Source organism: Gorilla gorilla, chromosome 5 (assembly GCF_029281585.2).
Source record: "Gorilla gorilla gorilla isolate KB3781 chromosome 5, NHGRI_mGorGor1-v2.1_pri, whole genome shotgun sequence".
Lineage (NCBI taxonomy): Eukaryota > Metazoa > Chordata > Mammalia > Primates > Hominidae > Gorilla > Gorilla gorilla.
This window is the reverse complement of record NC_073229.2, coordinates 93,188,470-93,202,791: the sequence shown is the minus strand read 5'-3', so window position 1 is coordinate 93,202,791 and position 14,322 is coordinate 93,188,470. Positions and strand designations below refer to the sequence as shown.

Genomic DNA, 14,322 nt, shown 5'->3' with positions numbered 1-14,322 from the left:
ACTTTTTTATAGACCATGTTTATGTATATTTTAAATGCCATCTTTAGTTTTCATTCTTTGCAAAATATATTGTCTGCAATAAAATCTCAATTTGACTCCAAATATAAATTTTAAAATATTATTTCTTGATTTACAACCCTCAGGTATAATTACTTATGTCCATTATATCAAATGAAAATCATTAAACAGAAGGTTTCTTTTTTTAATCAAAATCATTATTGATACATGCATTTTTATTCTATTACTTTTCCTCAATGGCCTCCAAAGTTGGATTAATAACCTGTATATTTATTACCAAACCTTAAAATAATTTTCTTTAAATTTATCTTATCTTTACCGATGTTCATTCAAATCTATATTTTAAATAATTAGATAAATATATTAGTAAGAATTTTAGGAGATATTTGAAAATTCATAATAGATTGCTTTTTAATAATGTCTAAAACAGTCAATGTTAGGTACCTTTAATTACTGAGGAACACCAAACCTGCAAAATGGTTATTAACTATAGTACAAGTGAGCAATTCTGAATTGGGGGTTTAAAATAAGAAAAGGAAATATCAAATTAAATATTAAGGAAAATGTCCAGTCTTTTGTTTATAAAAGCTAAAATAGAAAAAAAAAATTAGTCTGAGTCATTCAAATGACTGGAAAAATACAGTGCTAAAATTACCTAATATAAATTCTCAGCAATATAAAATCTTTTCAAAATAGAACCACAGACATTAGAAAATTAAGAGAGGTTACCCAGGGGCCTATCCTTACCAGCCAGCTCTGTGTTGCTCTTATTAGTACTATACCCATTAATATATTAATAACATAATTTTACTTTAAAATTCTTGTGTAAAGGTCTCCTGAAATCATCCCAGAGTCCCTGAGAACAGTCTAAATTGGTGAGAAATATGGGATGAATTCCAAGTTTTGCTATTATTGATTTTTAGAGCACTTTGTTTAAGTAAATACTTTCAAAACCGACTTCAATGACTTTCTGAGAATAAGGAGAAATGGATGAGGCAAAGTGTACATTTCACACAGTAGAGACACTGATGAGAGCTTCCTATGACATGTAGGAATCTTCTGGTTGGCATCTTTCGCAATATATTCACCAAGGGTATTTTTTTTCCTTTACACTCTGGAAATTCTTCCCAAAGTATATGATACCTTTAAAAAATAACTTTTCAAGATACCTAAGACCCATTGTTCAAACAAGAGAATAGGAATAACTATCCTTCCTTGGTAGATTCTTCCACAAGCCACTCAACGATCCAAACAACTCATGCATACCCCAAACCTTTATTGAGCACCTCCCATACTGTAGTCACTGGACCAAGCATTGTTAGAGAACTTTTTTGTTGATTCTTATCATTCACCTCCATGCCATAGGCAATATTATGCCCATTTTGATGTTTTCAGTAATCTGGAGCTTAGAGTGATGAGATATATTGCAATTATTTTTATTATCATACTTTATTTCATATTACTAATTAAAAATTTGATGCAAATTTTCAATTGAATAACCTCAAATAGATAGAAAATGTTTACTGACAAACTGAAAGCCCCTATCTCCTATAAGATTTTCAGTAAACTATAGAGAGGAATTTTGAAAAATATTATTTATTTTAAAATTGTTGTCTTTCCAGATCATTATTCATATGCTAAACGATAGACTATAGGATATAGTAATCTAGATATCACTGGCAATATTTTCGGTTTAGAAATATCTATGAACAAAGCCAGTTTTCATTTCTGAATTTTATTACCATGCTAGAAAATTAATATCAGAGAGTAGATTCTACACCTTTAGTAGTTTGCTTTGTTTTGTTTTAACAGACATGGCTCCTTGGTTTTTCTTCCTTTCGTAATAAATAAAGATCTCTTTGGCCAGAATTCTTAGCTATCTTAATTTCAGAAAATATTTAGTTTTCATTTCATAGTTTATATCTACCTCTTCTCAAGCATTATATAATTTAACTGGATAGTTGGGATAACAATCACCGTGGGGCCAGAGGGAAAGGCAGACAGCAGACAAAAGATGAAAGACCAAACACTAGAGGAAAGCTAGCTGAAATGGACAGAGAACTCAATGACCAAAAGTAACAGTTAATTAAGACCAGGCATAGTGGCTCATGCCTGTAATCCCAGCACTTTGGGAGGCCGAGGTGGGTGGATCACTTGAGGTCAGGTGTTTGAGACCAGACTGGCCAACATGGTGAAACTGCGTCTATACTAAAAATGCAAAAATTAGCTGGGTGTTGTGGCATGTACCTGTAATCTCAGCTAATCAGGAGGCTGAGGCAGGAGAATCGCTGGAACCTGGAAGGCAGAGATTGCAGTGAGCCGAGATCGTGCCACTGCACTCCAGCCTTGGTGACAGAGCGAGACTCTGTCTCAAAAAAAAAAAGTAACAGTTAATTAGGTGGCTCATGAAAGCCGGAGATGGATCCTGGATCCTTTACACATTTTCGATGCTTGCTAAGTAAACATTAATTGTAAAAATGAATGGTGGAATCTTGGAGTAAGTCAGTCAAAGGAATATGAAAAAGTCAATTGAATTAAATGGCATTACCTACTCTCATCTTGATCTATCCACCCATGAAATTCTTACCCTTTAACACATTACATAATTTATATATCTATCATGTTTATATCCTTCTCATCCTCCAGCTCCTCCCACATCTAAGTCTCATAAAAAAGTTATTTTTGTTTATTCACTGATATATGTGCCAGACACCTTAAACAGCAGAACAAATAATAGGTTCTCAAGAAACATTTGTCAAATGAATGAACACATTACTGATAACTAGTTGCAAATCTCTTCAGTAAACAAAGTATAATTTACAAAAATGAATGTGACACACTTCTAGTCCTCAAATACTTTAGTCTAAAAAGAAATATCAAATTGCTACAAAATAAAGCAGAAAATATAAGGATTATAAAAGATATATACACAAAGCTTTTTAGGGCAGCACTCTCTACAGGCATGCTATGAGATGTGAGATGTATTACTCAACAACTATACATATGAGGAGATATGGATTTAAATTTCCAATTTCCAGCAATAAGATTTTTTTCAGATCAACTTTCCCATTTGAATATTTCTATAAATTCTGAACTATATGTGGAAAAATGTGACAACGATCCAGCTAGGATTTGCAGCTTGGGTTCACAACACTTGAGTGATGCAGGGAACCTCTAGACTCTATTTAGCTTAAGGGATCCTAGGTTAATGCAGTATCAACAAGCAATAAGCAGAGGCAAACACGAATTGTTTTTGGAGGAATGCACTTTTATCCTTGGCCTCAAAGAATTCTCACCAATAGTTTGTTAAGGACAATTAACATGACATAACCTAGCACACTAAGAGATAAAGTACAATGAGTGAGAATTGGAAGAAATAAAAGAGAGCAGAAACAAACCCCAAAAGTTTCAAATATAAGACATGTCAGCCACAGATTACAAAATAACTATGCTTAATACATTAAAAGAAATACAACAGATTACAAAAATCTGCATAAAAGAAAAACCTAGAAAGTAATCTACCAGATCAAAAGTAATTAAATGGAAACTCTAGAAATAAAAAATGACGATAACCCAAATTTAAAACTCTATGGATAATTAAATAACAGGTTAGACAAAACTGAAGAGAGAATTAATGAACTGAAAGTAAGTTAAAATAGATAACTGAGAGGGGAAAAAAGTAGAACTATGGAAGAGAGGTTATGAGATGAAAAGGATAGGAAACAATATTATTCGGTATTACAGACGAGAATAAGACAAATTATGGGTGAATCTATATTTCAAAAAGTGACAGAGAACTTCCAGAACTAATGGAGATATTGATCCTCTCTAGCCTTGGACATCCTACCCTTACCCTGCTTGCAAATATTTCATTCATTTACTTCAATATGATGTATAATCAATATTTTCTGTGTGCCCAGATATATAAAGTTCTGGAAAGCACTGTTTGGGGCGGAGGCTGGCAATTTTTTTTTTTCTATAAAAGACTAAATAGTAAATATTTTAGGAGTTGCAGACATTATGATTTCTGTTGTGACTCAACTTTGCAGTTGTAGTACCAAAGAAGCAATAGACAATACATAAAAAAATAAGAATGACTGTGTCTGATAAAATTTTATTTACAAAAACATGAAGCAGTCTGTATTTGTGACACAGGTTGTAGTGTGCAAACCCCAACGTTAGATGGACAAGGTGAGAATTACAATGAAAAAAATACATGGTGCCATTTGATTCCTAATGTTAGCCCAGAGAATTTGTGTTGAGGGCATGATGCAGCATTTCTTGAACTTTATAGCTCACGCTAATGGACATAATGGGTTGCTAATAATATTAGAAGCATTTATGTAAGCGTTATCAGTTAAAAAAGAATTGCTTATGTGCTAACAAATTTAATAATACACCCTTAAGAAACTAAGCATTTAAGATTTAAAATCATAAAATCTATGATGTAACTTAAAACATTCCAAGATAATTTTTTAAATTTTAAGAAATTAAAAAGAAAAATTTACCTGAAGAAAGCTGAATTATAATGGCTTTATGAGAAAACACACAATTGTGAATATGAAAAAACTTCAAAAAATAATGTATAGTATAAATAGAAAAGCAAAAAGTAAAAGCTTCATTTAGTTTCTCACCAATAAATCTTTAATTGTATTTCTATTTTCTTAGAAAATTAAATTTTTTCTATTGCTTTTTGTAATATTTCTAGAAGAGCAGGGTTGCTTTGCAAACAGAAGCAAACATTTTATCCACAATAAATCTGAAAACCAAGAACCATTCTAAAGTTTGGCATTAGCATCTTTGACTATAATATAAATTTCATTTTTTGGAGATCAGGTAAATTTTACTTTATAAGGACTAGTATTTTGATAACGTAAAGGTCTAGTATTTTCAGTATTTTCAGTGTGAATATAATCAAGGGACAAAAAGCATAACATAGTTTTATAATATTAGAGAATTAATGATTGGATCTGAATGGATAATGGAAAGTTCTATGGAATTTTAGCATCTTAGATGCAAATTCCAAAAATTTAACTTATCTGTTTCTGCAGTTATGCAACATACTGACTGCGAATATACCTACTGAGGCAAGGTTACAAGTGTCAGCCAAAATTAGTTATTATTTTACCCTTCTAACTACAGAAAAGAACAACTACAAGACCTTAGGAACTATCCAGTAAAATGGAACATGCTGGCACCTAGAACATATATTGGACATACAGACTGCACATAACAATGTTAATTTAGAAGACTGAACATCATATGTTTGTCATACAATTGAGATTTCTTTCTAAAGTATCGACTGCAATAATGTAACATGTACTAAACAGACCAACCTGTACTACAAAGGTAACGTAACTTCTTGAAGTTAAATAGTTTTCAAATCCTGTCTACGGTTAATTGAATCACCAGGAAATTCTAGAAATAGTTTTCTACTGGAATGATGGCTATACACTGTTAAATATTTTTAATACAGACTTTTTTTTTTCATTGCTGCTCATGAAAATGCTTCAGTTAGGTAATTATGAGTCTGTAGAGGATGTTTCCACATTTCTCTCCAAACAATGAGACCATGATATTGCTGTTTTACGTGGTTACTATTCTTGGTTTATTTCTTAATTGCTTAAATGAAGTCTCCAACAAGACCTCTTTCTTGTTCTTTTTGCTCCTGTATCATACTTGTAAGAAGATTATTTTCTGTTCATCTTAGTTTGGTCCCACTCTATCCCAGTTTGAACAGAGCCATATAAAAGAGCTTTATCATTTGGTTATTCCCTGCAGGGAAAGGTTGGCTATCCAATAATAGTAACACTTTGTATAAGTATTTAAAATTTCTAAGAGGAACATATTTTTCTTAAGGTATATAATATTGTGTCTTCCTAATGTATAGATATATCAATCATTCACAGAGCAAAAAAAATGATGTCAACTTCCCTGAAATAAGAAGATGAGGTTGAAGTGTTAGTTTTATATTTGCTAGGAGTTACACTGTGAGGTAAATGAAATTTTGACTTCCAGGATGAATGACAAAGGGACAGAAAGATATCCTGGTTATGAATAAATAAGGATAATGGAAGCAAAGGAGAGAAATTAGTTCAATTCAATTACTTAACTTTGAGAGAAAACAAGCCAGTGTCAGTCTCAGTCAAGATGTGACTGTTGCTACTCCCAACTCCAATAAATCAATTTGAAATGAAGAAAAAATGGGGAAGTCTAGTCCTTAGAAGCTTTTGTTTTCAACGACAAGGGGTAAATAAATTACAAATGGATTAATGAAACATTTTCTGAAAACAAACGTAGTCCTTCACAGACTTGAGAGTATTAGATGGATGGTTACAAGATCCGTAGAGAAAGACCACAGGCTAATTTAATGGAGGGATTATAGGTTTTCCAGGAAATGTAGTCACCACGCATGATCTAATACTCAAAATCCAAATTTAGAGTAGCTCAAAGAATGTGCAAATTACCAATCACTCAAATGATAACTTTGTAAGCCACTTTAAAAGAACATATAACTTCCTTTTTTCGTAGTCGCATACCCTTTATTTCTTTCCCTTGCCTGATTGCCCTGGCCAGAACTTCCAATACTCTATGTTGAACAGGAGTGGTGAGAGAGGGCATCCTTGTCTTGTGCCAGTTTTCAAAGGGAATGCTTCTAGCTTTTGCCCATTCAGTATGATATTGGCTGTAGGTTTGCCATAAATAGCTCTTATTATTTTGAGATATGTTCCATCAATACTTAGTTTATCCAGAGTTTTTAGCATGAAGGGGTGTTGAATTTTATCGAAGGTCTTTTCTGCATCTATTGAATAAAAAATATTCTCCGATTTACAATAAGCCTATGTCTGAAGTGAGAAAATTACTTTGAATTTATTTCATCCGTCACATACGATGAAGCATTTTCAATATCTTGTTAATTAGTGAGCCAGAACAAAACAAATATATGTTTCTAAATTGTCTAAAGATGTTTTGTCTAATGATAGTAAAATAAAATGCCTTTGTTTGAGATAATCTGGGTAATAGATTACCCTTGGAAATAAAATTAATTGTTTATAATGGATCTTACTATTTAACAAGCTGAAACATTCTTCCATCAAATTTCCAATGTTAGGTCTAATAATTGCTAGAAATATTTATCAACTGATAAAATCAAATAGAGATGGGAATAATTCTTAGATAGAAAATGTACCTATGAAACCTGCAAACATTCATTCTTTTACCAAAGAAGCCAATAAATATTTATCGAATGTATCCTATATGCAGGTATAGTAGGCATCAACAGTGCAGTGATGAATAAGAAAGACAAAGTATTTCTTTTATGGTGCTTATTTTCTAGTGAGGAAGACAGGTGGTAACCAAACAAAAATAAGAAAAAGGAATGCATGCTGTGACAGTATCAAACGGGGTTATATAAAGAGAACAACAGGGCAACATTTTGGATTATGTGAGCAGAGATATCCTCAGGGAGAGATGTACAAGGAGATACACAGAAGCACAGTTTAGAGACTAAAATTAATTAGAAATCATGCCAATAGTCATCAATATAGAGAATAGTAAATCAACTTTGATATACCTATACAATGCAGCAGATACGAGGAATGAAATATAGGTAGTGTAAAATAAATTTTCCAAGATATTTGTTGAATTTAAAATTGAGATTGTCAAGTGTTCATACAATATGAAAACATTTATTTAAAAATAGTGTGAATGTCTATGAATGAATACACGTCAATGTATAAATGGATATATGAGATTATGAACAACAAAATGTAAATAGGAATGATCTTAGAGATACGGGTGGATGTGGAGGCCCAAGATGGTGATGATCAGTGGGGCTCTTTAAATTAACAGTTCTGCCTTAAAGTTTTACAAGTAAAAAATACTCGTGCATTGCTTTTGTAATTAAAAATCAATTTTTAAAAATTAAAAATAACAGCAACTTGATAAACCAAAATTAAAGCACAACTTCTAATTTGAACTTTGTTGCTGCAATCTTGAAAATATTTAAGTCAGCCGTTTTCTGTATAAAAAGAAGTAGCAGTATCTCTTCACTATTAATTATATTTAGAGGACCTATACTCAAATTCAATATCATTACGTCAATAAAACTATTGTATATATATAAATATAGTCAAAATAGAAGAAAAAATGTGAAGAAAGGAAATAAAGTTGCTTTAACCTTCATTGTTTAAAGCTCACCCAGAAAAACACTTTTAATAATGAAACAATCTAGCGAAAACTGTGATGGGAAAGAAGTTCTGTCACAATGGGAAGGTTTTTGATCACTTTTCGGATACATCAAGAAAACATGAACTACACCAATCCCTTGAGATTATCTTCTTTGAAAGACAACTAAACACATTTCCTCTCCCTGGATAGTTATCTTCAAGGACAACTTAGAAGCTGAATGTTGTAAAGCTGAGACATTCTTCGTGATAGATAAGAGTCATGTTACCAGCAGATGTTAGGGAGGTGTGATTGATTCCTCAGGTGAATGCTGACCTCAGAAACCAATAGTTTGATAAATTCAACTTAACACCTTATACTGTCTATGAAAAGTAGCCAACAGGAGGCACAAAATAAGGAACTATCTCTTGTTGCAGTGTCCCTTTAATAGTCTTAAGGGGCTTTTGGAATAACTAACACTTTCCCCCGTTTAGATCAACAAAGAAGCAGATTCTACCCAGTAAAAAAAATAATAATAATAAAACTAAGTCAAAGTTGCTTATTATTCACAGAGATACGGAAACTAAAATCAGGAGTTCAAGATAGCACATGTTTCTTGGGCCGAAAACATTCAACTAGATTTTTATAGCATTTTATTTTTCCCTTGGCTATATAACATACTAAGTGCACCTTAGATTATACCACCAAATTCTTCTCTGGCTATTGGTAGAGAGAGAAAGCTTGCAAAAATTTTACTATCATGGATTTGTCTGTAAAGTTCCAAAAAGAAAAAAATAATAATCACATCAGTAAGGCTATCCAGCTCATGTTATCAACAGGGCAAGTTGGAATTCTCTGTACTTAACTATTGTACTGGACTAGTAGTAGTAAAGGATACCCAGAGTATCAGAACCTATAGCAAAAAAGTATGTTTAATATTAATTGTAATTTAAATTATATCAGCATCCTAGGACTGAGAAAATTGTCCGAGGTTTCGATCTTTTCCTAGAGATTCTAAAAATGCTCCTCTTCTAGACTCTCTGGTGAGAAACAAGTAGCATCACAAAACCTCAGATGTAGATCATATCAGGGGTGAAGAATACCAGGAAAATTCTTAGAATACATACAGTCCAACAATATGGTGCTTCATCTGACAGCATATATAGAGTGGGATTACTTTTGGGATTGATTGATATTTATCTCCCCTCATGCAAAATCAAACCAAGCAAAAAAATAAAAGTTGTAAGCTACACAAGTATTTAAAGTATAGGAGTCTAACCAAGACTTAACTACAGATTTTTCTGCTCTTTGAGACATCAAAATCTCAGGATTATCAATAAAATAAAGGTGATTTTGATTAGATATATTGCAATTACTTCTACAAACAAAAAAATAACATGGAAGAATTACTCATACTTATTTAGTGCAATTATTTTTTCTGCCTGAATTCAAAAATATACAAATAAAAAATTAAATGTCACTCAATGTTTTTATGACAAAACAATTTGGAAGGACCATATAAATATTGCATTACTCTGATAATAGATTCAAGGTCATATGAGTAATATATTGGCTAAATGACCATAGAGCTTGCTATTTTATTCTGCAATGCTAAGCTGAATTACTAGGACAAGATGTTAAGATGGCATTCGAGCTTCTATAAATTCTAAAATATCAGAGCTTTTAAAAATTCCTCATGGAATTCACATTGCAATGTGCCTTACACAGTAGGTAATGCAATAGTATCTTGAGATGTAACCTGATGGCATCATTACACACAAACACATTCATCATGCTGTCCCGAAGATTCAAAAAGAGGATTTTTTTTTTCTCTGAATGCAACATCCCACTGACTTATATTCCTGTTAACTAGCAGGCAGCTGAAATAACTTAATGTGCTTTGAAAATTTAGCCCAAAGTAATGTAGGAAAACATCTGTCACTTACGTTTTGGAGTCATCCCACAACACACAATAGGGATTCAAAGTACCCTAAAAAAAAAGCAGAGAAAGAATGCGTATATCTTGAGTACATATATAAAAAGATTGAAGGATTATGTGAAATAGAAACAGAATGGAAGATTTCTTATCTTGTGGTAAGAAATACTTTAATGATTTCTTTTTAATTATTTATAAGAAATTTGCATTTCGTTTCTCATAGATTTAGTGACTCATTTTATAAAGTTCTATAAAAACAATATCTTTATTCCAAATACTCTAACTTGTATTTAGTTTTGCTGGAAGTTAAAAGCAAGGCTCTCATACACCATAAGTCCATATTTTGATGATTTTGATTTTATACTTATGTCTCTAAAACATTAGTTGCTAGATTACTTTCTTTAAGATTACAGTATTCACAATATTGAAATCACAGTGAAATATCCTATATTATGCACATGTATAATCACCACCACTACCTCGTCTTCAGCCTCTAGTTGATGTTTCCTAGAGATAAGAGATGTTCATTTCTGGAGTTTGTCGACTTGCAATATCCTCTTAATTAGCATATCATAGTTGTATAGGATAATGTCTAATGAAATTTTAAGTGAAAATGCTAGATTTTAAATTTACTTCAATAATTGTGAATTGAGTACCTGCCATGACCTTCAAGATAACACCATGGATTTTTCACACTGCATTATTCAATGTGCTTCTGTTTTGAAGAGTTCTAATGTATTTAGATACATGTTTCTACAGATTCTGTCATATGCCTGAAGAGTCTTCTCTTACCCATTAAACATATACTGTTGGTTTCAAGTTCTCTCATCCTCCACATGACTAATTTCCTGGAGCATACACTTTTAAAGTGTATTTAGGGAAATCATTCACTTGTGTCTGACCTGTGCACAGCAAAGCAGTACCACTACCTCTCCAAATCAGGTGCCCTCTTCCTAATAATGCAAACTAAGATTGTATTAGATATTTGGGTAGACTCTTCCTGAGCTAGATAGGTATTACTCACATACTGCAATCTCTGCTGAGCTTTTAAAATCCTGATTTTGGTATCCCACCCATTCAGTATTGCTTTTAAGCTTTGTGTCATTACAGGATTAAACAAACAAACATGATTATCTATGCCTTCATCCAACCTAGTCATTGATAATAATAAACAGACCAAGGCAGTTAAAAGATACAGTCCTGAGGCCGGGCGCGGTGGCTCACGCCTGTAATCCCAGCACTTTGGGAGGCCAAGGAGGGCGGATCACGAGGTCAGGAGACTGAGACCATCCTGGCTAACACAGTGAAACCCCGTCTGTACTAAAAATAGAAAAAAATTAGCAGGACGTGGTGGCAGGCGCCTGTAGTCCCAGCTACTTTGGAGGCTGAGGCAGGAGAATGGCGTCAACCCAGGAGGTGGAGCTTGCAGTGAGTGAGCCAAGATCGCGCCACTGCACTCCAGCCTGGGCGACAGAGCAAGACTCTGTCTCAAAAAAAAAAAAAAAAAAAAAAGTACAGTCCTGAAACAGGCCACTGCCTTCCTTCCACAGGTGGACACCGTACCTCATTGCCAGCAAGCTATGACCCAGCCCTCAGGCTTCAGTGTTGCCTACATATAGACAATCACTGGAGTGTATCTGGGAAAGCAACATCTTTGAAAGTCCAGAGAAGCTCTTTTGGAGGTGTGCCTTTGTAAATGCTGTCTGATAGGCCCTTTCTAAATTTTTGCTAGAAATAAATAGTAAGCTCACTGTTCTAAAATGTATGAAATTCACTCAAACCTTACATATTATTCATTTTAATTGGTACATGACTAACTCCAATATTGCAGCATCCCAGTTATTCTAAAAATTCCCTGAAAGGCCACATATCCAAGGTATCTTACTTTTTTTTTAAGCAATCAGAAAATGCATTTGTTTTTGTTTCCCATTCTTCCTTTAAAATTTATTTAGTAAAAAATGATCTTTTTCTTGCTTCTGGATGGAAATTTAGTCATAAATTGAAAATAAGCCTCCAAAGTTTTGAGCCACTCTTAAATAATAGACTTTGGTGGTCACATTAAATCACGATTGTCATGTCATTAGCAATTGAAAATGATCTGTTACAAATAATGATCAAAACACAGAACCTGATTGAATGTCAGATCATCTTCTCTCCTCCAGATGAAAGACTGGGGCGGAGGTCAGCCATGACTCTGCCAGTGGCCAGGGTGGTAGAGGGGTGAGAGAGGGGACGTAAAGGAGGCAAAAGGTTTTCACCTGCCCACTAACGTCCAAAGTCAGCTCTGAGCAGTCTGGCCCTATTTGATGATTTAAGTTGACTCTTCTCACTGAGACAGCCAGGTGGGAAGGGCTCCCTGACAGAACTTCCAAGGCCTGCATAGTATAAGGAATGTGCAGTTGGGTGAGCCTTGGGAGGTTCACAACATTTGCAGGGGAGGAGCCTGACCCCTTCTCTCCTGGGGTGGAAACTGGAATTCAGTCTGCCAGGGGGAAGCCAACTAGCAGGACTCTGGCTTTGCCGAGGGCCCCTGTTTCATTTTCATCCCCTCTTTTCCCAATAAATTCCATTTTTTTTCTCACCCTTCAAAGTGTCTGCAAGCCTAATCTCTCATGGCCATGTAACAAGAACCCGGCTCTTAGCTGAACTAAGGAAAAAGTTCTACAACATCACCAGCACTTGGGTGGATTCTCAGGAGACTCCCTTGCTGGGCCCCACTGGTAGTCACATCTCTTGGGGGCCTCTCCTGCTGGGCACTTCTTACCTCCCTGCAGCTTCTGCCCTTTGATGAGGTGGGGTCTTACTTGTTAGGGAATGCTCATATCTCCCTACACTATGCTCCTACAGTATAATAACACTGTCTTTCCTGAAAAAAGTTCATAGTCCTATAGAAGTAGATGAGGAACATACACATGGAATGTTCCTGTAACAATCCAAGCAAAATGCTTACATAAATATCACTAGCCATAGTTTACTGAGTAAAGGACAAATGAGGAAATGGAGTGTCATGGCCTATGCTAGTCAGCACAAGTTTCATAGAAGAAATGGGTCCTTATCTGGTTCTTACAGACGGCATAGATCTAGATGTTCTATGGAAGGAAAGGGGAATGGTGTATTAAATTGGTTTCTTCTCTATCTTATAAGATCCTGTCTAGTCTTACCCGAATTTTTCATATAGCTTGTGACTTTCTGATAAATCCTCAGCATAGCCAAAATGCTGTCATAAAGTTATGCTATATTTACCTAGGGCTTTGTTCAAAGGAGCTCAGAGAACCTTATACAAAACAAATTATCCTTGTAACATCACAGTGAAGAGTATGGAAGTATGCATTTCAAGGGTATAGAAACCAAGTGCAGCTGAGGAACTTGAGATAACAGATCCATTAAATCTAATTGGCTGATTTTAATGATGTATAATGTAGATTAAGTTAAATCTTTATATAAACTAATATAAGATACTGACTATAGGCTTAATATTTCACAATGATTGTTCACAGTAAGCCACAACAAAAAAAATTAGAAAAGAACACATAAACTTAATTGTTTGGATACTTCTTTCCTTTTTATCACCCTAAAGAAACTGATTTATTCTTCAAAAAAGGTTTCAAAACGAGAAATGCTTCTTCTAATCTTTTTCCATGACTTTGTCAACATTCAGTTTTATTCTCCATGTTCTTCACCCCTTACTTCTTAGATCCTGCTGCATGCTTCTCTTTCTTTTTGTGGTTATGAAAATTTAAACACCATACATGTGAGCATTATTATAGGTTCCAAAATGCATCATTCAATCTTAAGTTTCACTACACATTCTGGGATGTATACAATAAACATTTATTCTAGTATAGTCACCAATATGTGAGACTGTGAGCTAAGGTCGATAGTTCGAACATTTGAAGTTTAGAAAAATAAGCTGAACAAACAAATGAGAGAAAACTTAGTACCTAAATAGACTAGTCACTTAAATAATAAGAATGTGACACAGAAAACAAAGCAACCAATGATGAATGGATTCTAAATATTAAAAAAAACAAAGCTGGCTAAAAGGTTTTGCTGAGTAAGTACCTGTAAAATATTTGTTATAATTTTCAGTTACTTTTCTCAAAGGGACTCTGCTACAAGATCTGTTATGAGGAATTTACAGGAAATCAATAATGGGAAATAGCCCAATATAACAAAATGTAATGACACGGTGAGAGGAAAAG

The 14,322-nt window shown here is 33.8% G+C and overlaps 1 protein-coding gene across 2 annotated transcripts in view; it reads right to left on the bottom strand.

The window, feature by feature from the left end:
* The window catches only part of ADGRB3 (adhesion G protein-coupled receptor B3), a 755,063-nt gene that overhangs the window by 306,425 nt on the left and 434,316 nt on the right, over nucleotides 1-14,322 (bottom strand). For both annotated transcript variants that reach the window (XM_019029897.4, XM_019029899.3), the window contains one exon: nucleotides 10,131-10,174. In XM_019029897.4, the coding sequence (XP_018885442.1) occupies nucleotides 10,131-10,174 (44 nt within the window). The remainder of the gene's footprint in view (nucleotides 1-10,130; nucleotides 10,175-14,322) is intronic.